Source organism: Protopterus annectens, chromosome 4.part1, assembly GCF_019279795.1.
Source record: "Protopterus annectens isolate FY-2018-M chromosome 4.part1, PAN1.0, whole genome shotgun sequence".
NCBI classification, from domain to species: domain Eukaryota; kingdom Metazoa; phylum Chordata; order Ceratodontiformes; family Protopteridae; genus Protopterus; species Protopterus annectens.
This window is the reverse complement of record NC_056734.1, coordinates 36,562,300-36,579,164: the sequence shown is the minus strand read 5'-3', so window position 1 is coordinate 36,579,164 and position 16,865 is coordinate 36,562,300. Positions and strand designations below refer to the sequence as shown.

General features: G+C 36.8%; 1 protein-coding gene across 1 annotated transcript in view; it reads left to right on the top strand.

Annotated features, from left to right (window-relative positions):
* Positions 1-640: 640 nt before the first annotated feature.
* LOC122801170 (maltase-glucoamylase, intestinal-like) overlaps positions 641-16,865 on the top strand; it is a 516,102-nt gene continuing 499,877 nt past the window's right edge. Inside the window, exons 1-5 of the mRNA XM_044070733.1 lie at positions 641-688; positions 868-912; positions 2,063-2,080; positions 8,897-9,017; positions 9,108-9,217. Coding sequence (XP_043926668.1) covers positions 641-688; positions 868-912; positions 2,063-2,080; positions 8,897-9,017; positions 9,108-9,217 — 342 coding nt within the window. The remainder of the gene's footprint in view (positions 689-867; positions 913-2,062; positions 2,081-8,896; positions 9,018-9,107; positions 9,218-16,865) is intronic.

Below are 16,865 nucleotides of genomic sequence, written 5' to 3'. Positions count from 1 at the left end.
ACAGTGACTTCAGTCTATCAGTGTATGACATGCTCAAGACCTTGAATTTTCTTGGTTAGAAATCTCTGAGGTCTGTCAAATTGTTGCAGGTGCCTGGTAAGGTACATACCAAAGAGAGCATTGTACTTAAGTACTGGCTTGATGATGGTCGATTACAGGGGTGTTATTACCTCTTTCCTCGAGGCAGTGCCTTTGCTAATGAGGTGGGTGATGTAGAATGCCTTCCTTACTACAGTAGACAAATGGCGGTCAAAGTTTAGGCTACAGTCTACTTGCATTCCCAAGTCTCTCACTACTGAGTTGTTACTTAAGCTATTATTATTTATATGATGGTCTGCAGGGATATTGTTTTTACTGAAGGGGATGATAAGGCATTTTTAGCACTGAGTTTGAGTCCATGTCTTTGGCACCAGTCGCTGGTTTGTGTAAGTCCCTCTTGAAGTATATTGACATTGTTGGAGGATTCAATGATTGTACCTAATTTGCAGTCATCAGCAAACTTAGTCAGCCACAACCCCTTTGTTTTGGCCTTAACTTCTGAGAAGTATATTCCAAATAATAGCAGGTCCAGCAGTGACCCCTGTGGAAGCCCACTGATGACAGGTCTACTGAGTGAGGTAAAGTCCCCAACCTTGACTGAATGTCTTCTGTCATTGAGCCAGTTAGCAATCCATCTGATGACATACGGGTTGATATTCAAATGGGAGACTTTATCATTGATGTCCAAATGTGGGCTTGTATTGAAGGCTTTGTCTAAGTCAAAGTAGGCTGTGTGCACAGATTTGCCTTTGTCAATGGCTCTGGTGATGTTTTCAAAGAAGTCCACCAGTTTAGCAGGCACGACCTGCCTTTGTCAAAACCAAAAAGTGTCGGATCAAGGGTTTGGAGATCACCTATATCCTTATTTATAAGGTCCATGATGATTCATTCCCTGGCCTTACAGATTAGGCTTGTTAAGCTTATGGGTCTGTAGTTCCCATGGTCTGTTGCTGTACCCCCTTTATGAAGTGGGATGACAGTTGCTGTTTTCTATTCAGCAGGGAGAATACCAGTACTCAGGCTGTGGTTGAAGAGAGTACCTAATGGAGTTGCTAACTCATGTTTTAGACCTTGCAAAATGCAATCTGGGATGCCATCCATTCCTATAGTGGCTATAATGCTAGATGTCTTCCAGGCAGGCTAATTTTTTCTTGAGGATCTTGTTTCGATCCTACTAGGTAAAGCTGTGTTAATACATTTGTGTATGTGTTTGGACAGGGCATTTGTGTATACCTTAGTATAGTTGTCAATGCCATCTGTGGGAACAGCAGCTTGCAAATTATTTATGTCATCCCTTAGGAGGGTGTAATTAGCTTTGGTGACATTTTTTGGCCTGATTTCATTTAAGAGGGTTTCAGATGTTATAGCTACTTCAAACATGACTGATTTGTGATCAGATTTAACCAGTGAGGGACCTATACTTGTGGTGGTACAACAGTCAATAGTATCTATTCTATGCTACAGCATACAAAAAGTGCAAAACATCAGCAAGAATAGTTTTAAAAAATCAGCAATATAGCAAGAATACAGTTTCTTCTTCTTCTGGCTTTTCCCGGTTAGGGGTCGCCACAGCGGATCATCTGTCTGCTCATTATTGGCAGTGGAGTTTTACAGTGTCAAGTTGCCAGCCCGGTGCCCAACCTTCCACAGAAGGCACACACATGCTCACACTCACACCTAGGGCCAATTTAGAGTGTCCAATACACCTACAGCATGTCTTTGGGATGTGGGAGGAAACCGGAGCACCCGGAGGAAACCCACGTGACCAAAAGGAGGACATGCAGACTCCACACAGAAGGCACCCCAGTCGAGTATCGAATCAGAGAACCTCTTGCTGTGAGGCAGCAACGCTAACTGCTGCACCACTGTGGCTGCCCATAGCAAGAATACAGTTTAAATGTGCAAAATACAGTATAAAATTATACTTATGGTTAGCAGAATGCAAGAGATTCTGGTGAATGACTATGCTGCTGATAGAGATGTGTACAGAAAAGAATAATATAATTTAATGTACAATGAAAAGGTTGTCACAATTATTTCAGTGCGAAAATACGTTATATTTTAGTATGTTATAAAATCCTTATAAAGTGCCCATATAAATTTCAGCAATGTAGTATGCAGTGTTAAGCTGTTTGTTTTTATTAGTATAGATTAAACTAATGACAGTTTTCCAGAGCACATTTAAAAGCTGTTGTCTTTTATTTATTTTAATAACATATGTATTATTTAATGTTAATTTTCTATCCTAATGCTTTACAGCACCATTCCCGTCAGAATGCAAAACCATTATAGATTCATTCAGAACAAACTGTATCCCGGAAGGAGGAGCATCTAAGGTCAGCTATCAGCCACCTTCATTATTCATGGTCTGACTGAAAAGGAATATTAAACTGAGTCATTTCATGATAAAGTTATATTGAATTACAATGCAATTTGTTTGCCTATTTGCTTCTGTACTTACATGTCTGAATATATATTCTTTTGCTGACTTTTTGATTGATTTTTCAGCTAAATTATGTTCAACAGTGACCCATTGAAAGAAAGACAAATACAACAAAATAAACAATATCCCTAACTGTAGATAAATACCTGTTCATACCTTACATCTCCTTACTCTCTCTTCTTTACTTACTTCCTTACTTCTACCAGTTTCTTTCCCCTGGCTTTATCTCTAAATATACCACAAGCCTACTTGTTTTTCTCTTCATATTGCAATTTCTGTTTGTATTATACTAACTTACCTGTAATTTCTCTACAAACTGGCTACAATTTCTCTAAATATTAAATCATTGTCATCTAACTTATATCTATTCTTAATCAATATTTTCATAGTATTTCTAGCTTGTTATAATTATTTAAACTGTATTTGTTGTTTTGTATTATTTTTGAAGACTGTAAAATTATTATTCTTAAAATCATTTGTAATACTTTGAAGCTTTTCTCCTCGGGCTTCCACTGAAAATGGACTCCTACTCAATTAGACTTTCCAGTAATTAAATGTCAGTAACTAAATAAATAAATTAGTGGCACAATTATTTAAACGCAAGGGAGGGAAAAAACATGCAGCATTGAGCCACTGATCCACTAACAGGAAACACAAAGACACTGGAACACAGATGTCACGTAATACCATTTACTGGACCAACAACAGTTTTATGCAATTACTCAAGCAAGCTAGCTAGCTTGAAAGTACGAATAACTGAAAAATCTGGCCAATAAAAGTCATCTGTGTTCCAGAGTCACTGTGTATTTCAAGACATGGAACATATAAACTAGACTCATTTGGATACTTTTACTGTGGAAAAACCAAACTGGTAATAGCTGCTATTCTGTTTCTGAGTCAGCTAACTGTGTTAGATCATGTAGTAAAATGCATGATACATTACCAGCTGTCTAGTCTCTCAAAAAGGAATCTTATGACATGATTTCCAAAATGGAACACAACATTGCAACTTGTCCTTTACACGCACACCACTAAGGTTTCTAAATAGATAATTCCTTTAACTCACTTGAGATCTCACTAGTCTTAAACCCGTAGCTATCAATGGTATGTTTCATATTGTTGAAAACTTTTGGAAAAATCTATGCTTTTGTAAAACAGTGGTTTCACAAGCTTTAAATGCCCATATTCCAAGAAAACATGTAAGCCTAATCTTTAGATATTTATCTAATATCTAATATCATAATGTTAGAGATATAAGCAATTATATTATCAATGATTTTACTTGAATTTCTTATCTGGAGACAAACAAATAACAAAACAAGTTACAATGATAGCTAAAAAAGAAACGTTTCACTTCTTAGAATTTCTTTTTCTGGAAATCTTAGACCTTCATTAATGTTTTTAATTTTCCACTTGTTCCTGTGGTTCTCTAAACATTGCCACTATCCTGGGTATCCCCTTCTCAAACGTGTACTGCTTATTGTCCTAAACCAGGGTCACTCTTAGCATGGTGATAAACTACATGCAGATAAATCAATTCTAAGCTGTTTGGTGGATAAGATCAGTTAACCACCATCAGTTAGCCACCAGTGTTGTGCAATCCTTAGAACATTACTGGGATTTTTATTCTATATGATCTGATTGCTCCACCTGTTGGCTACTAGGTACATAAAATCCTTCACTACTGAGTATTAGGATGAGGATAAGAAGTAGTGAGTGCCCATCCTCAAAATGTAGTGGGTGCTGTTTTTTAAAGGTCAGGCTTGTCTTACCTCAGGGCAGAAGATTCATACACATTTTTCAAACATTTATATATGTGGATCACTATCAGATTATCAGATTATCAAAGTTTCAAAACTTTGAAAGTCATGCAGCTGGGACCATATAATCTAAGTTTTGAAACTTCAAACATTTTGAATGGAGATTGCAGTACAGCGCAGAATGGAAAATTTATCCTTTTCTGCAATGCAGTGCGATCTTAGAGTCAGTATATTTAAACAGCAGGGGGTGTGGGGGGCACAGCCACCCGTGTTGGGGTGGAGGGGGGCTTGTTTCCCTGCAAAAAGATTAAAAATAGAACTGGTCTCCATTTTAGACTCTTGTACCAGGAAGCAAGATAGGTAGAAAAACATGCAATTACTATCATATCCAGAATAAGAGCAGCAAAATGATAATTTTGCTTCCCTGTATCTTCTCATCCAGAAATTTCTGCCAAATCTATTTTACTATAACATAAATAGAAGTCATAATTATACTCTTTATTTCTCCTCAGACCCAAAATGTGCACTTTTCCAGAAAAAAAAATGGATAGCTCCTGTAAACAAAAGAGGTTTATCATTCTTGCTTCATTTTCATAGATTATCTTCTTATCTCAATGTATATTTAGAACAAGATGGAAACCAAAACCTATATATCTATGACCAAAGCTACAGATTCTTCTGGAACTGCAGATTCTGCTGGTAGATGACAAGGAGAACAGGATGTGGGATCAATTGAAATTAGAAGTGAAGAGTTTAAAATTGCTACAGAATGTCACTTGAATAAAAGTAGGTGTTGGAGTGCTAGACAGGATCTACAGTTCACTTAGACATAGACACAATTATCTGGAATGAGTGGGTAGTACAATGATTTCTGGAGTTATTTATGTGATAACATTACTAAAATATGAAGACATCAGAAGAACTGCAAGAAAACAGTTTGTATAACATGCTTAGAACATGACCCCTTCACCCAAATTTCTGCAAAGCATTAAAGTTACTCAATCCAATATGTAGAATATATGGATGAGTTAAGGACATCTCTGAAATATACATTAATTGACAGATAGACACATAGATATGTTTGGTGTGTGTGTGTGTGTGTGTGTGTGTGTGTGTGTGTGTGTGTGTGTGTGTGTGTGTGTGTGTGTATGGGTCTAGGACTATTCACTGAAAGCACATTTCACTGAAAGTCAAACGACTGTGCACAAATCACTGAAAGCACAATTCACTGAAAACACAATTCACTGAAACACATTTCAGTGAAAGTTATATATGGCCTTTTCCCCACTGTAGTGTGACCCTGGAGTTAGTATATATAGTAAGGGGTGTGTGGAGGGCACCGCTCCCTGGATAGTTTGGATATATATTAAGTTTAGAAAAGAGTAATTTATTGAAATTGCGAGTATCCATGTGTATAGTTCAAAATATTTAAAATAGGTGGGGGGCTACGCTCCCACACCTCCCTTTTTATATATTCTAACTCCAGGGTCGCACTACAGTGGGGAAAAGGCCATATATAACTTTCAATAAAATGTGTTTCAGTGAATTGTGCACAGTCAAATATGTTTTAGTAAAATGTACTTTCAGTGAATAGTCCTAGACCCATATATATATATATATATATATATATATATATATTTATATATGGTTTACTATCATAAATTCGAAAATCAGAACAAAACGTGTCTGCATTTTCGAATTTATACATCGGAAATGAACATTTCCGAATTGTCCTAAAGTCGAAAACAGCTGTGTATTGTCGAAAATGTCGCTCGCGACATTTTCGGCAATACACAGCACTCCCACCGATCCCGTAACTACCTACCTAACCAGCCTAAACATACAGTTATGCAAGCCCCCCTGCATCCCCCCTGTGGGGGGCTGTGCCCCCCACACCCCCCAACTTAATATTCCAACTCCGAGATCGCACTACAGTGAGAAAAGGGATGTATTTCCCTAACCGCACTGTACCGCGATCCCCTCACATGAGCGAACGTTAGAATTGCGAATGCACAGACCATTCGCAATGGTAACGTTCACTCACATCACCTGCCAAAATATGAAGTATTCGAACATCTGTTGTTTGAATACTTCATAGCCATGCAAGTGCACGTCGGCATTGTGATAGCAAACCTACATATACATACATATATATATATATATATATATATATATATATATATATATATATATATGTGTGGTCTACTCCAAATCGAACCTCAAATGGTCAAAGATGAAGTTCTGCAACATCCAACAGTCTGAATGGAAATCGCTGTACAACACGTAATGGGAAATTTACTGTTTTCCTCCATGTAGTGCAATATCAGAGTTGGTATATTTAAGAAGCAGAGAGTAAGGGGGTGCAGGGGAGCTTGTTCCCCTGCAAAAATGTAAAAGAAGACGTGTTTTCTTTTTAAATTTTTTTATTATTTAATGTTCAGTTGTAGAACTTCAATCATCTGATATTCGACCAGATGAGGTTTTATGTTCTACAACTTCTATGGTTTGGAGCAGACCTATTTATAGATGATCGAAGTTTTAAAACTTCGAATTTCATATGGCCGAGACAACATGACTGAAGTTTCAAAACTTCGTAAACCTGAAATATAAACAAAAACAAAACAAAAACATTTTCCTTGCCATTTTTGCAGGGGGGGGGCAAGTCCACCCTGCACCCCCCACATCCCCTGCTATTTAAATATACCAACTCCATGATCGCACTACAGTAAGGAAAAGAGAAACTTTCCCATTCGTGCTGTATGGAGATCTCCGTTCAGAACGTTCGAAGTTTTAAAACTTCAGTCACATGGTCATGGCCATATGAAATTCGAAGTTTTAAAACTTTGATCAACTGAAGTGAAGCCATGTATAAATATATATGTATATATATATATATATATATATATATATATATATATATATATATATATATATATATATATATATATATATATATATATATATATATATATATATATATATATATGAGTCTACTTCATAAGCTCGACAGACCATTTGATCGACATTCATTAGGGGGGAGTGTAAAATGTGTAGTTTTTGTTGTATTATCATGTTTTAAAAAAATGTGCCACCCACACCCTCCAACTATATATATCAACTCCAGGGTCGCACAACATTGGGGAGGGGGGCAATTCCCAGGATTTTGCCTTGAATACTGGTTGTCGATCAAATGAGCTGTCGACCAAATGAATATCGATCAAATGGTCTGTCGATCTTGTGAAGTAGACCCATATATATATATATATATATCTATATATATATATATATATATATATATAGACACACACACACACACACACACACACACACACACACACACACTCACACACACAGATTGATAGATAGATATGTTTGTAGAGAGAGAGAGAGAGAGATGGCATTGTTCAGGAGACAGCTTTATGCCCTCTGGGATTTGAAACAAGGATGAGTACAAGACTTAGAATTTACACCACAGCAAAAGAGTGGAAGAAATAGCAGAGGTTCCCTTATATCTCGGCCAGGGCATTAAACTGTTTTAAAATATGACACAAATGGCACAGTCAAGATAACAACAAAAAATTTGTCTAAGCAGACAATCAGTAGAATGCTGATTACAGTCATCTAATTTGGAAATGTTGCAGGGCTTCCAATTACTTTGTCTTTTGGGTATTACCTTTCAAACTAATACATCAGTGGTATTTTCACAGGCTATAGAAAGGCTTGTACAATTTTATTAGCAGCTATTTTAATATTGTTGAAGCACCAAACCATAGACATTGTGAAGCATTTGTTATCTATGATAAAAGTTTATCAAAGCTGCAAACCTTATTCAAGATCATTGAAGAAATGAAAGTGCCATAAACTATTTTGGAATGCCTTTTTATTCAGCAGAGAAAAATTAGCCTAAGCATTCTGTTCATGTTAGGTTTTCTTCCAGTTCTGACCATGTTACAATCTTATTATTAGATAGATGAGCAGTGCATCATCTCCATGTTTGCAATGTGATACTTTATGTGGTTATGCTATAGTAATAGCCTGTTATACACGGGTAGTATGAAAATGCTTTGAAAGCTTATTTATAGTTAACGTGCATCGTGTTATCTATGACTTTCAGCTTTTTTTTTCTTTTTAAATACATAGATAAAGTTCTGTTTTCCTATTTTTTTTAAATACATTAATTTCATTGAATACAGAGATAAGACTTAGTAACACAATTGTTAACTCCGCAAATTGTTTGATTTGTACTACTTGTGAAGGTTAATCACATTTTTCATAAACCAAAGGGTGGCTGTGATGGAAACAGAGATATGTTCCATTTTTTTTCATATAATTATCCAGGACTGGTTTGTAAATTATTGCTTGACAAAATTTTAAGACCCTATTTAATTTTATAATGATCATATGAAATCTGTAAAATATTTACCCATTTTAAAGACTGTTAAGACATAGTGATTATATTAATAACTACCTTCTTCTGTCTGTATGCATATGTTTTCTTTTTTTTAAATTGAAAGTTGATCATTATGTTTTGCTTTCATGGCTGCTGATTTTATATTTAACACCTCTCTGTCAGTTATAATAAAACAGGAGTCATGGTTTTATTCGATTTTAAATTGAGTGTAGTAATCTTTTTGATTTTCTGTCTCTCTATCAGGAAAAATGTGAGGCGCGAGGCTGCTGCTGGAGCCCACTTACTCAAGGCAGTGCACCCTGGTGTTATTTCCCAACAAACTATGGGTATAATGTTCAAGGAGGAAGAAAGCCAACTTCAGCAGGTAGGTTCAGTGCTTTAACTCAGAAGTATAGTTTATTGTGTATATACTGAAAAAAAAAACACATCTAACACACAAAATGTTTTCTCAAAGGTTTTGAGGCAGAACTGAACAGAATTTCCAGTCCAAGTCTCTTTGGAAATGACATTGAGACTGTACTTCTTTCTGCACAAATCCAGACTGCAAATCGCTTCCGCTTCAAGGTTAGATCATGTTTATTGATTTCAAATGTTTGCACTTTTCATAAAAGGCTTATCACTTACTTCATTTATGAATGTAAGCCATAGTTAACAAGTACTTCATTTTAAAACTGCCAACCACTAAGTACACCACTATTGAAACAATTGTCACTTCTTGCCTAAAGCAGCTTTAACTATTATTAATTAATGATATGTTATTCAAGGAATGCCACTGATAAAATGTACAGGCAGGTTAACAAATAAAGGCTCAGTGCTGAAAAGTTACTTGCATGATTTCTAAATCAAATGCTCACAAAAATATTTTAAAATCGGTACAATGGATTTGTTGTATAAATATCATGTATTTATTTTCTCTACTACAGGTTTTGCCATTTAAATAATGTTTTAATGCATATGTATCGATGTGCTGCAGGTGGTACATTGAACAACATTACTCTTATGATTGCTAAAAATACCTAAATGTCTGAGTAGCTGTCAGGTATAAATGCACAAACAATAGACAGTGTTTTCTTTTCCAAAACTTGCAGTCATGATGAGGTGGTTTGCTCTTTTTTCTGATACAAACACCACTTGAAATGCTTGTTATGTATTGCCACATCAAATAACATAATTTCCTAAGAGTTAGTTCCAAAGCAGAAAAGAGAGAACCCCTCCCTCCCTCCAAGAAGTTTGGTTCTAGAAAAAATGCTTGGTGCAGACATAATACCACCTGAACGAACTGGGTGATTTTCAGCTATCCGTCCAAGCACTAGCTGCTTTGTCAGGAAGGAAATAACAGTGATTGTCCTAAAAGCAACATTTCTTTTCCAAATTCCAGTCCATCTCCTGTTTGCCACTTCACTGATATCACACCTGGCTACCAGTCCATACACTGTGGCCAGAGGATCTATACATATTCTCCACACAGGTTTTTCAGGCCAAGCCTGATCAAATTATACAAGTCATATGGCCAACAGATGCTTGCTTGTTAGGAAACACCACAGAAGCCCTAGGTTCAGAGGGTCATTGGATTTCGTTTTTGGGTCAAGCTCTCTGACTCTTCAGGTAAATTATCACAAGATATATTTTGGATAAGTAATTGTTTGCTCCCCTCCTCATAGATGAATTTGCTAAGGGTGACCTGCTAAGAGCATAAGCTTCAGGCAACATAGTTCTAAGGATTATAAGGGCATACAGACCCCCCTCTGCCATTAAAAAGGTCATAATCCTCCTAATCCTAAGAGAGGTAATTCTAGTGAAGACTTCAATGTTCATATAGAACAAGACTAAAATATCTGATGGGATATGATTAGGAGGAACATATTGCCTCTTTGAACTCTAAATAGCCAATTGATTTGTGGATTCTGTCCTAGTCATTGACTGGCCATGACTTGACTTCTCATAAATGCACCTAATACAACAACAACATGGACAAAATATCAGTGGATGGCTTTTTAGTCATGTTGTCAGACCTAAGGCTTTCTGTTCTGAACACTCAGGCCAAATAAATTCCTGAGCTATCAACTTACATTTTAGTGGTACAGTAGGTTAGACAGTCATGGTGATAATTCAACATACTAGCAGACCAAAATATAAGCAGGAAGCATCATTGGGACACTAAGCTGATATTTCTCCTAAGATGATTTAACTGTCACAATCATAAAAACTTTTCCTATATACCTGGGGAGGTTGGAAATGTGGATTCTTAATGGAACTTGCTAATGACTTCATCGACTGAGGCAGTGGTAAGGAGATGTGGCCAAAATGTGTTTGGTAATTGTAATGGCATTGAGCTTAAAACATACAACTGGGCTTTTAATCAATTAGTTTATTGAAAGAGATCTTCCATACAGTACTTGTAAACTGCGACTTTTGATTTAATGCTGTTTTTTTATTTCAACTGGATTCAAAACCTGAAACAAACTGCTCCAGTATGTGCTGGGATTTAGAGTCACTTGATGTGACGACAACTATTTTGGCCAACAAAAGAGATGTCACTGTATCCCATCACTACCCATCATATTGTCTTCTTTTTCTTTTCACATCTTGTACATTACTATTCAGTTAATGCATACAGTTCCCTCTTCCTACTCACTTTAAAGGTATTGAGATTTTGAGATACCTACAAACCATCTGCTGAGGTTTGAGGAGCAACATATCTCTGTTAAATATATTTTCTTCTTCCTTGGTGTCTCAGACATGGACTCTTCAAACTTTGCCTGTACCTTAATATCATGTCAGTGAAAATTATGAAGTGGAAGTGAAGCAGGATGCACATTTTGGTACAGCCCAACACATATATTACCTATCCTGAAGGTGCCCACCAAAAGAAAAAAGAATATCACACAGTGGTAGGTCTTGAAATGTGTTTTGTGGTAACATCTCCCACAAGACACTTTGATGTATAGAGTCATAGCCCTTTTCCACCTTAAAAAATGTACGTTGACTGCACTGACAAATTCTGATGACCTATCCAATATCAATGGAAAGCCAAAAAGTTGATCCAATATTCCATAGTGAGGATGGATTTCATATTATGCCATGAACCAGATGCTCAGCTATCAGACACAGCCTTCCCTCCAGCACCCTGGTATTATCTCACCTATGGTTGATGAGGAACATGATCATTGTACGAATGGAAAATGCTATCAGTGTACCTGACTTGTAGGGTGCGGTTGTAACCTGCTTGCATAATTTACATCTGAGAATAAAGCGATGAGTTAAGTTTACCTGTTACAATTCTGTTGCATCTGTTAATTAAAACCCTGCACTATGTTTTCTTGATCTCTCATCACAATGTATGAGCTTTCTCTTTATGAAATTATAATAGAAAGTACTTAAAGACTGTTTGTATTTGCTTTGTTGGTAAAAAGGTCTGTTGTCCACCTTAAAACCTCTTCTGCCTGTTAACCCTCAACTAAGAGAATAAACAATAAGCTGTAAAAGTGGAGCATTCTGAGGTAACAAGCATGCATGTGTCTCGGACCCCTGCATAAGTCACAGTAATACAAATCACATAAAGGGATTTACCACCTGCTACAGTTAAGAATCACTGTTACATTCCTCTTCTCCTTTTTAATAAGGAGGAAAACACATCAGATTCCCATCAATCTATAATATGTCTGCCTGCTTCCATGCATCTTTATTAAATGACAAGCTGGTGACAACACCCCAACAATATCCAGGGACTTTTATCATTTTCAGCAAGATTCCACTTCTAAAATGTTACAATGATGGAACTACTTAGCTACAACAACAATTTCATGTACAGAAATCAACTGATTACCAGCAGATCCATGTGCCACTGTCCTCTTAAAGGAAAGCATGCCCACCATTTTTAGAGATTCCTCAAAGTGGAATTTTTTTCCATCCACTGTCAATATCCCTAGTTAAGGTCAAATTTCCTCACCTTTTCTGAGAATAGCCAAAGCAATTTATTTTAATCTCCATCCAGATGTAAATAAATGGTATTCTGGAACCTCATTGTTGTTATCCAAAAGTCATTCTCAATGTCTGCTTCAAACTACTTTAACTTCACTTGGGGCACTGCTGCCTTCATCACACATTAGCACTTACTGTGTTGATCTGAGATTTTCTGGCATTACACTACAGGTTTGCTTCTTTAACATAGTGGCTTCCATTGCCATTGGTGTCCACAAGTTACTATTAGGAGTTGTTGTCAATTACAGACATCCAGTACCTGTCAACCTCAGCTCTGTGATGCTGCCACATTTATTGAGATCATGAACAGTGCTCATTAAGACTCCACATTTCTGTCCTCTTAGTACATGGAAGAAGATGAAGAGGTGGGATTTAAAGTTAACCTACACAAAAAGCATCTGTTGCATGTTCACAGTATACCTTTGCAACACAGTTAGGTTAGGTATTCAATTGCTAATTGTCCAATTGCTAAAATTGCTTCCTTACCTAACTCGGCATCAAACAGTGGTCAAATGATAGCTCAGCACCTCCATTCACCAACTGCCCAGAATACATGACCTAAGGTCTCATGACAAGACTACAGAACACATGACCTAAGGTCTCATGACAAGACTACAGAACACATGACCTAAGGTCTCATGACAAGACTACAGAACACATGACCTAAGGTCTCATGACAAGACTACAGAACACATGACCTAAGGTCTCATGACAAGACTACAGAGCCCATCATCTACATTACATCAAAAGTGAGCCAGTAAAAAAGTACACATCTGAGCAGTCTTGTGTTTAGACATGGTCTTAATTCTTTCCAATTTATAACTTGCATAGAGGCCCAATACTAATGATCAAAATGGAAAAGCCATTCCCAACAGCCTCTACTGTCAAGGTATTTCCATCATTCATCACATGAGATCTGAAGCTCCTTATTCAACTACCAGGTCAATAGTCCGTGAACCATCTAGCACCATTTTCATGGTTTCCAGGAAGGCCATATAGTCTGAGTAGCTTTTTCATTGTACACAGCTTTCCTTTCTGCAGTAGGCAGCCACATTTATGTGACTTTCTCATTCAGTGGCAAAGGGCACCATTGCACAGCATGCATTTAGGCCCTTCTAAGTATCCCCTTACCTGCTCAGGACCTCTTTTGAGGAGCAGCTCCAAGGAAAGAGGAAGACCACCCCAATCCGAATGCCTAGTTCCTTACCAACAGTTTGCAAGAGCAGATATATACACAGCAGTTCATTTTCAATGTCCTGCATAAGCCTGGCTCCTTCTCTAGCACAGAAATAACATTGCACTTACTTAGAAACTGTTTCCATTAGCACAATTTATCCTAGCCTAATCCATCCTACTGCTACATACCAGCTGACTGGCATCACAGTAGACTGCCATCTTTTGCTTTGCATTTGATAAGGCCAAACAATAGCTTCACTTATTTTTTTTACAGATCTGCTACAAAGCACTTAGCATCAAAGGCAACCATATACGTTTCTACTGGATTAAGTCCCAATATTCCTGTTTTGGTAAGATCATGCTATTCCTTAAATTCCAGATCAGAAAGTCATATTACTTATATATTTCATTGTCCCTCCCCTTCATTTAGATTAGTCCAATAAAACTGAAACTTCTACTAGTATAACTTTACAGATAGCAATGCTGTGTGGATCATGTGCACCCAGACTCCCCTAGTAGGACAAAGTCATGATGTCAGGACAGTAAATTACACATACATATGTCAAACATGTTAGAGTAAGAAAATATAGATAATATGGAAATAAAGAAAACACTAGGTTTAGAGAGCACATTGCAAACATATATTCATTAACACAGATGCATTTGGATAGGATAGTGCCATAAAGAATTCTGAAGGTAAAGCAGTGTACACAAAATAAGAGTGAGCAGAGGTGAGAGAGAGAGCGATAACGAAGGTGGCTAAAATGGATGGGAGAGGGAAAATTAGGGAAAATAGTAGTAGAAGGAAAATACTATACTCAAACTGATATAACAAAACAAGTTAAACGTACCACATTTCATGGATATGAAAATGATATAACAAAACAAGTTAAACGTACCACATTTCATGGATATGAAAATGATATAACAAAACAAGTTAACGCATTAACGCTTTCATGGATATGAAACTGATATAACAAAACAAGTTAAACGTACCACGTTTCATGGACATGAAAATGATATAACAAAACAAGTTAAACGTACCACGTTTCATGGACATGAAAATGATATAACAAAACAAGTTAAACGTACCACGTTTCATGGATATGAAAATGATATAACAAAACAAGTTAAATGTACCACGTTTCATGGATATGAAAATGATATAACAAAACAAGTTAAACGTACCACGTTTCATGGATATGAAAATGATATAAGAAAACAAGTTAAACGTACCACATTTCATGGATATGAAAATGATATAACAAAACAAGTTAAACGTACCACGTTTCATGGATATGAAAATGATATAACAAAACAAGTTAAACGTACCACGTTTCATGGATATGAAAATGATATAACAAAACAAGTTAAACATACCACGTTTCATGGATATGAAAACGATATCATATAACATAAGAATTCCATACTTAACTCTTGGAAAGTTGCAGTTTAATGACCTGATTTAAACGAATCTCATCATAATGATGATGGGTCTAGAGGGAGAATTTTATTCATGGCCGTGCTTATATTGATAAAATGTAGAATACAAATACCTAATTATTAAATATCAGACACACTAGTGAGGCAGTGATGGAGTAGAGATTAATTATGTGAGTAGACCATGTGAGTACATGGCTAAGAAAAACGGCATTTTAGAAAAAACAGCATTTGTGTGAGGAGGCCCTGAAGGTAGAAGGTAGGTAGCCACAATCAGTAATGCACATTAAACTATTTGTTGTGATATACAACATTAGTATGATCAAGATGACTTAAGGATTGAATAGTGACCAATGAAAAGGAGCAATTGAAGGGAGATGTTATGACTGGACAGCCACCACTGATTTAGTCATTCTGAAGGTGTGGAAGGTAGTCTACCCCTATATAGTATACACACCTGCTGGAAGAGAGGTGTACATCATGCAGCAATTTGGGTGCTGATGTCCACTGGCTTTGCAAAAATACTCCCACAGTGCGCTTAATGTTGTATGTGTAGAAGCACTCATGTGCTCTTGGAAAGGCATAGCAAGTCAATGCCTCATTTAAAGTACATGTTGCTATCACTAGGTTTAAGTTCTATGAAAGAAGAAGAAATAGTATACCTGCTTAATGATATTCAGACTCAACAACATCTAGCCTCTCTCATAGGTTCTGTGGTTACTAAGATGAAGAGGCATGATCAACTGGAACAGTCAGAGAAAGATGAAATGAATTGTCACTGGGCTATGAAGAGAAAAAAAAAAACAACAGGTATGAAAGGCCACATAGCAGTATGATATGAATGTTGTCATCAAGGTAGAGTTGGGAATTTTAATTTAATTTCTCTCTAAGGACAGTGTAGATTAAACATTCATAAAAATATGTCAGATGTATAAAGGGGTATATATAAGGAATGAAAGAGCAGTGTCATATCAAGAGGAGCGGCCTTAGGTCAACTGGTGCCCTAGGCAAAAGGTCTCCATGGCACCCCCCACCACACCACCCAGTGCCACCATCCTGGTCTACCTACACCAAATAATCATTGAAAAAGCGCCTCTGCTAGAGTGGCACCCTAGGCGGCCACCTGGTTGGCCTATGCCTAAGGCCGGCTATGCATATCAAGAATGATTAGAAAAACAAGTTCTTCGCACAGCATATCAAAGTTTTGCAAAACTTTGTAGATGGTGTCTATGAAGTGATAGTTGAACATAATCTTGTTGTCAGGGATAAAAAAATATATCTTAGAAAATGTGTCTACTTCTGTGACACAAATATCCAAGGGCTTGCATTGTTGGAGATGGAGTGGAAACCAGTAAATTTTTTAGATACACTTAAATAGGCATTGGCAGCCATGTTTGAATACAGTTGAATCTGTTCTGAAATAACTGTGTGGACAAAAGAGAATCAGCATAGAATATTACAGTGGATTTGGCTATATACTAAATCAAATTTACAATGGCACAGTATTCCATATGTAATTAATAGATTGTAGAAGACTTCCCATCTCTGTGACATACAGGGATATTGGCCTTACTACATATCAGATGATGTGAGATCAAAGAACAACTTGCTCTCT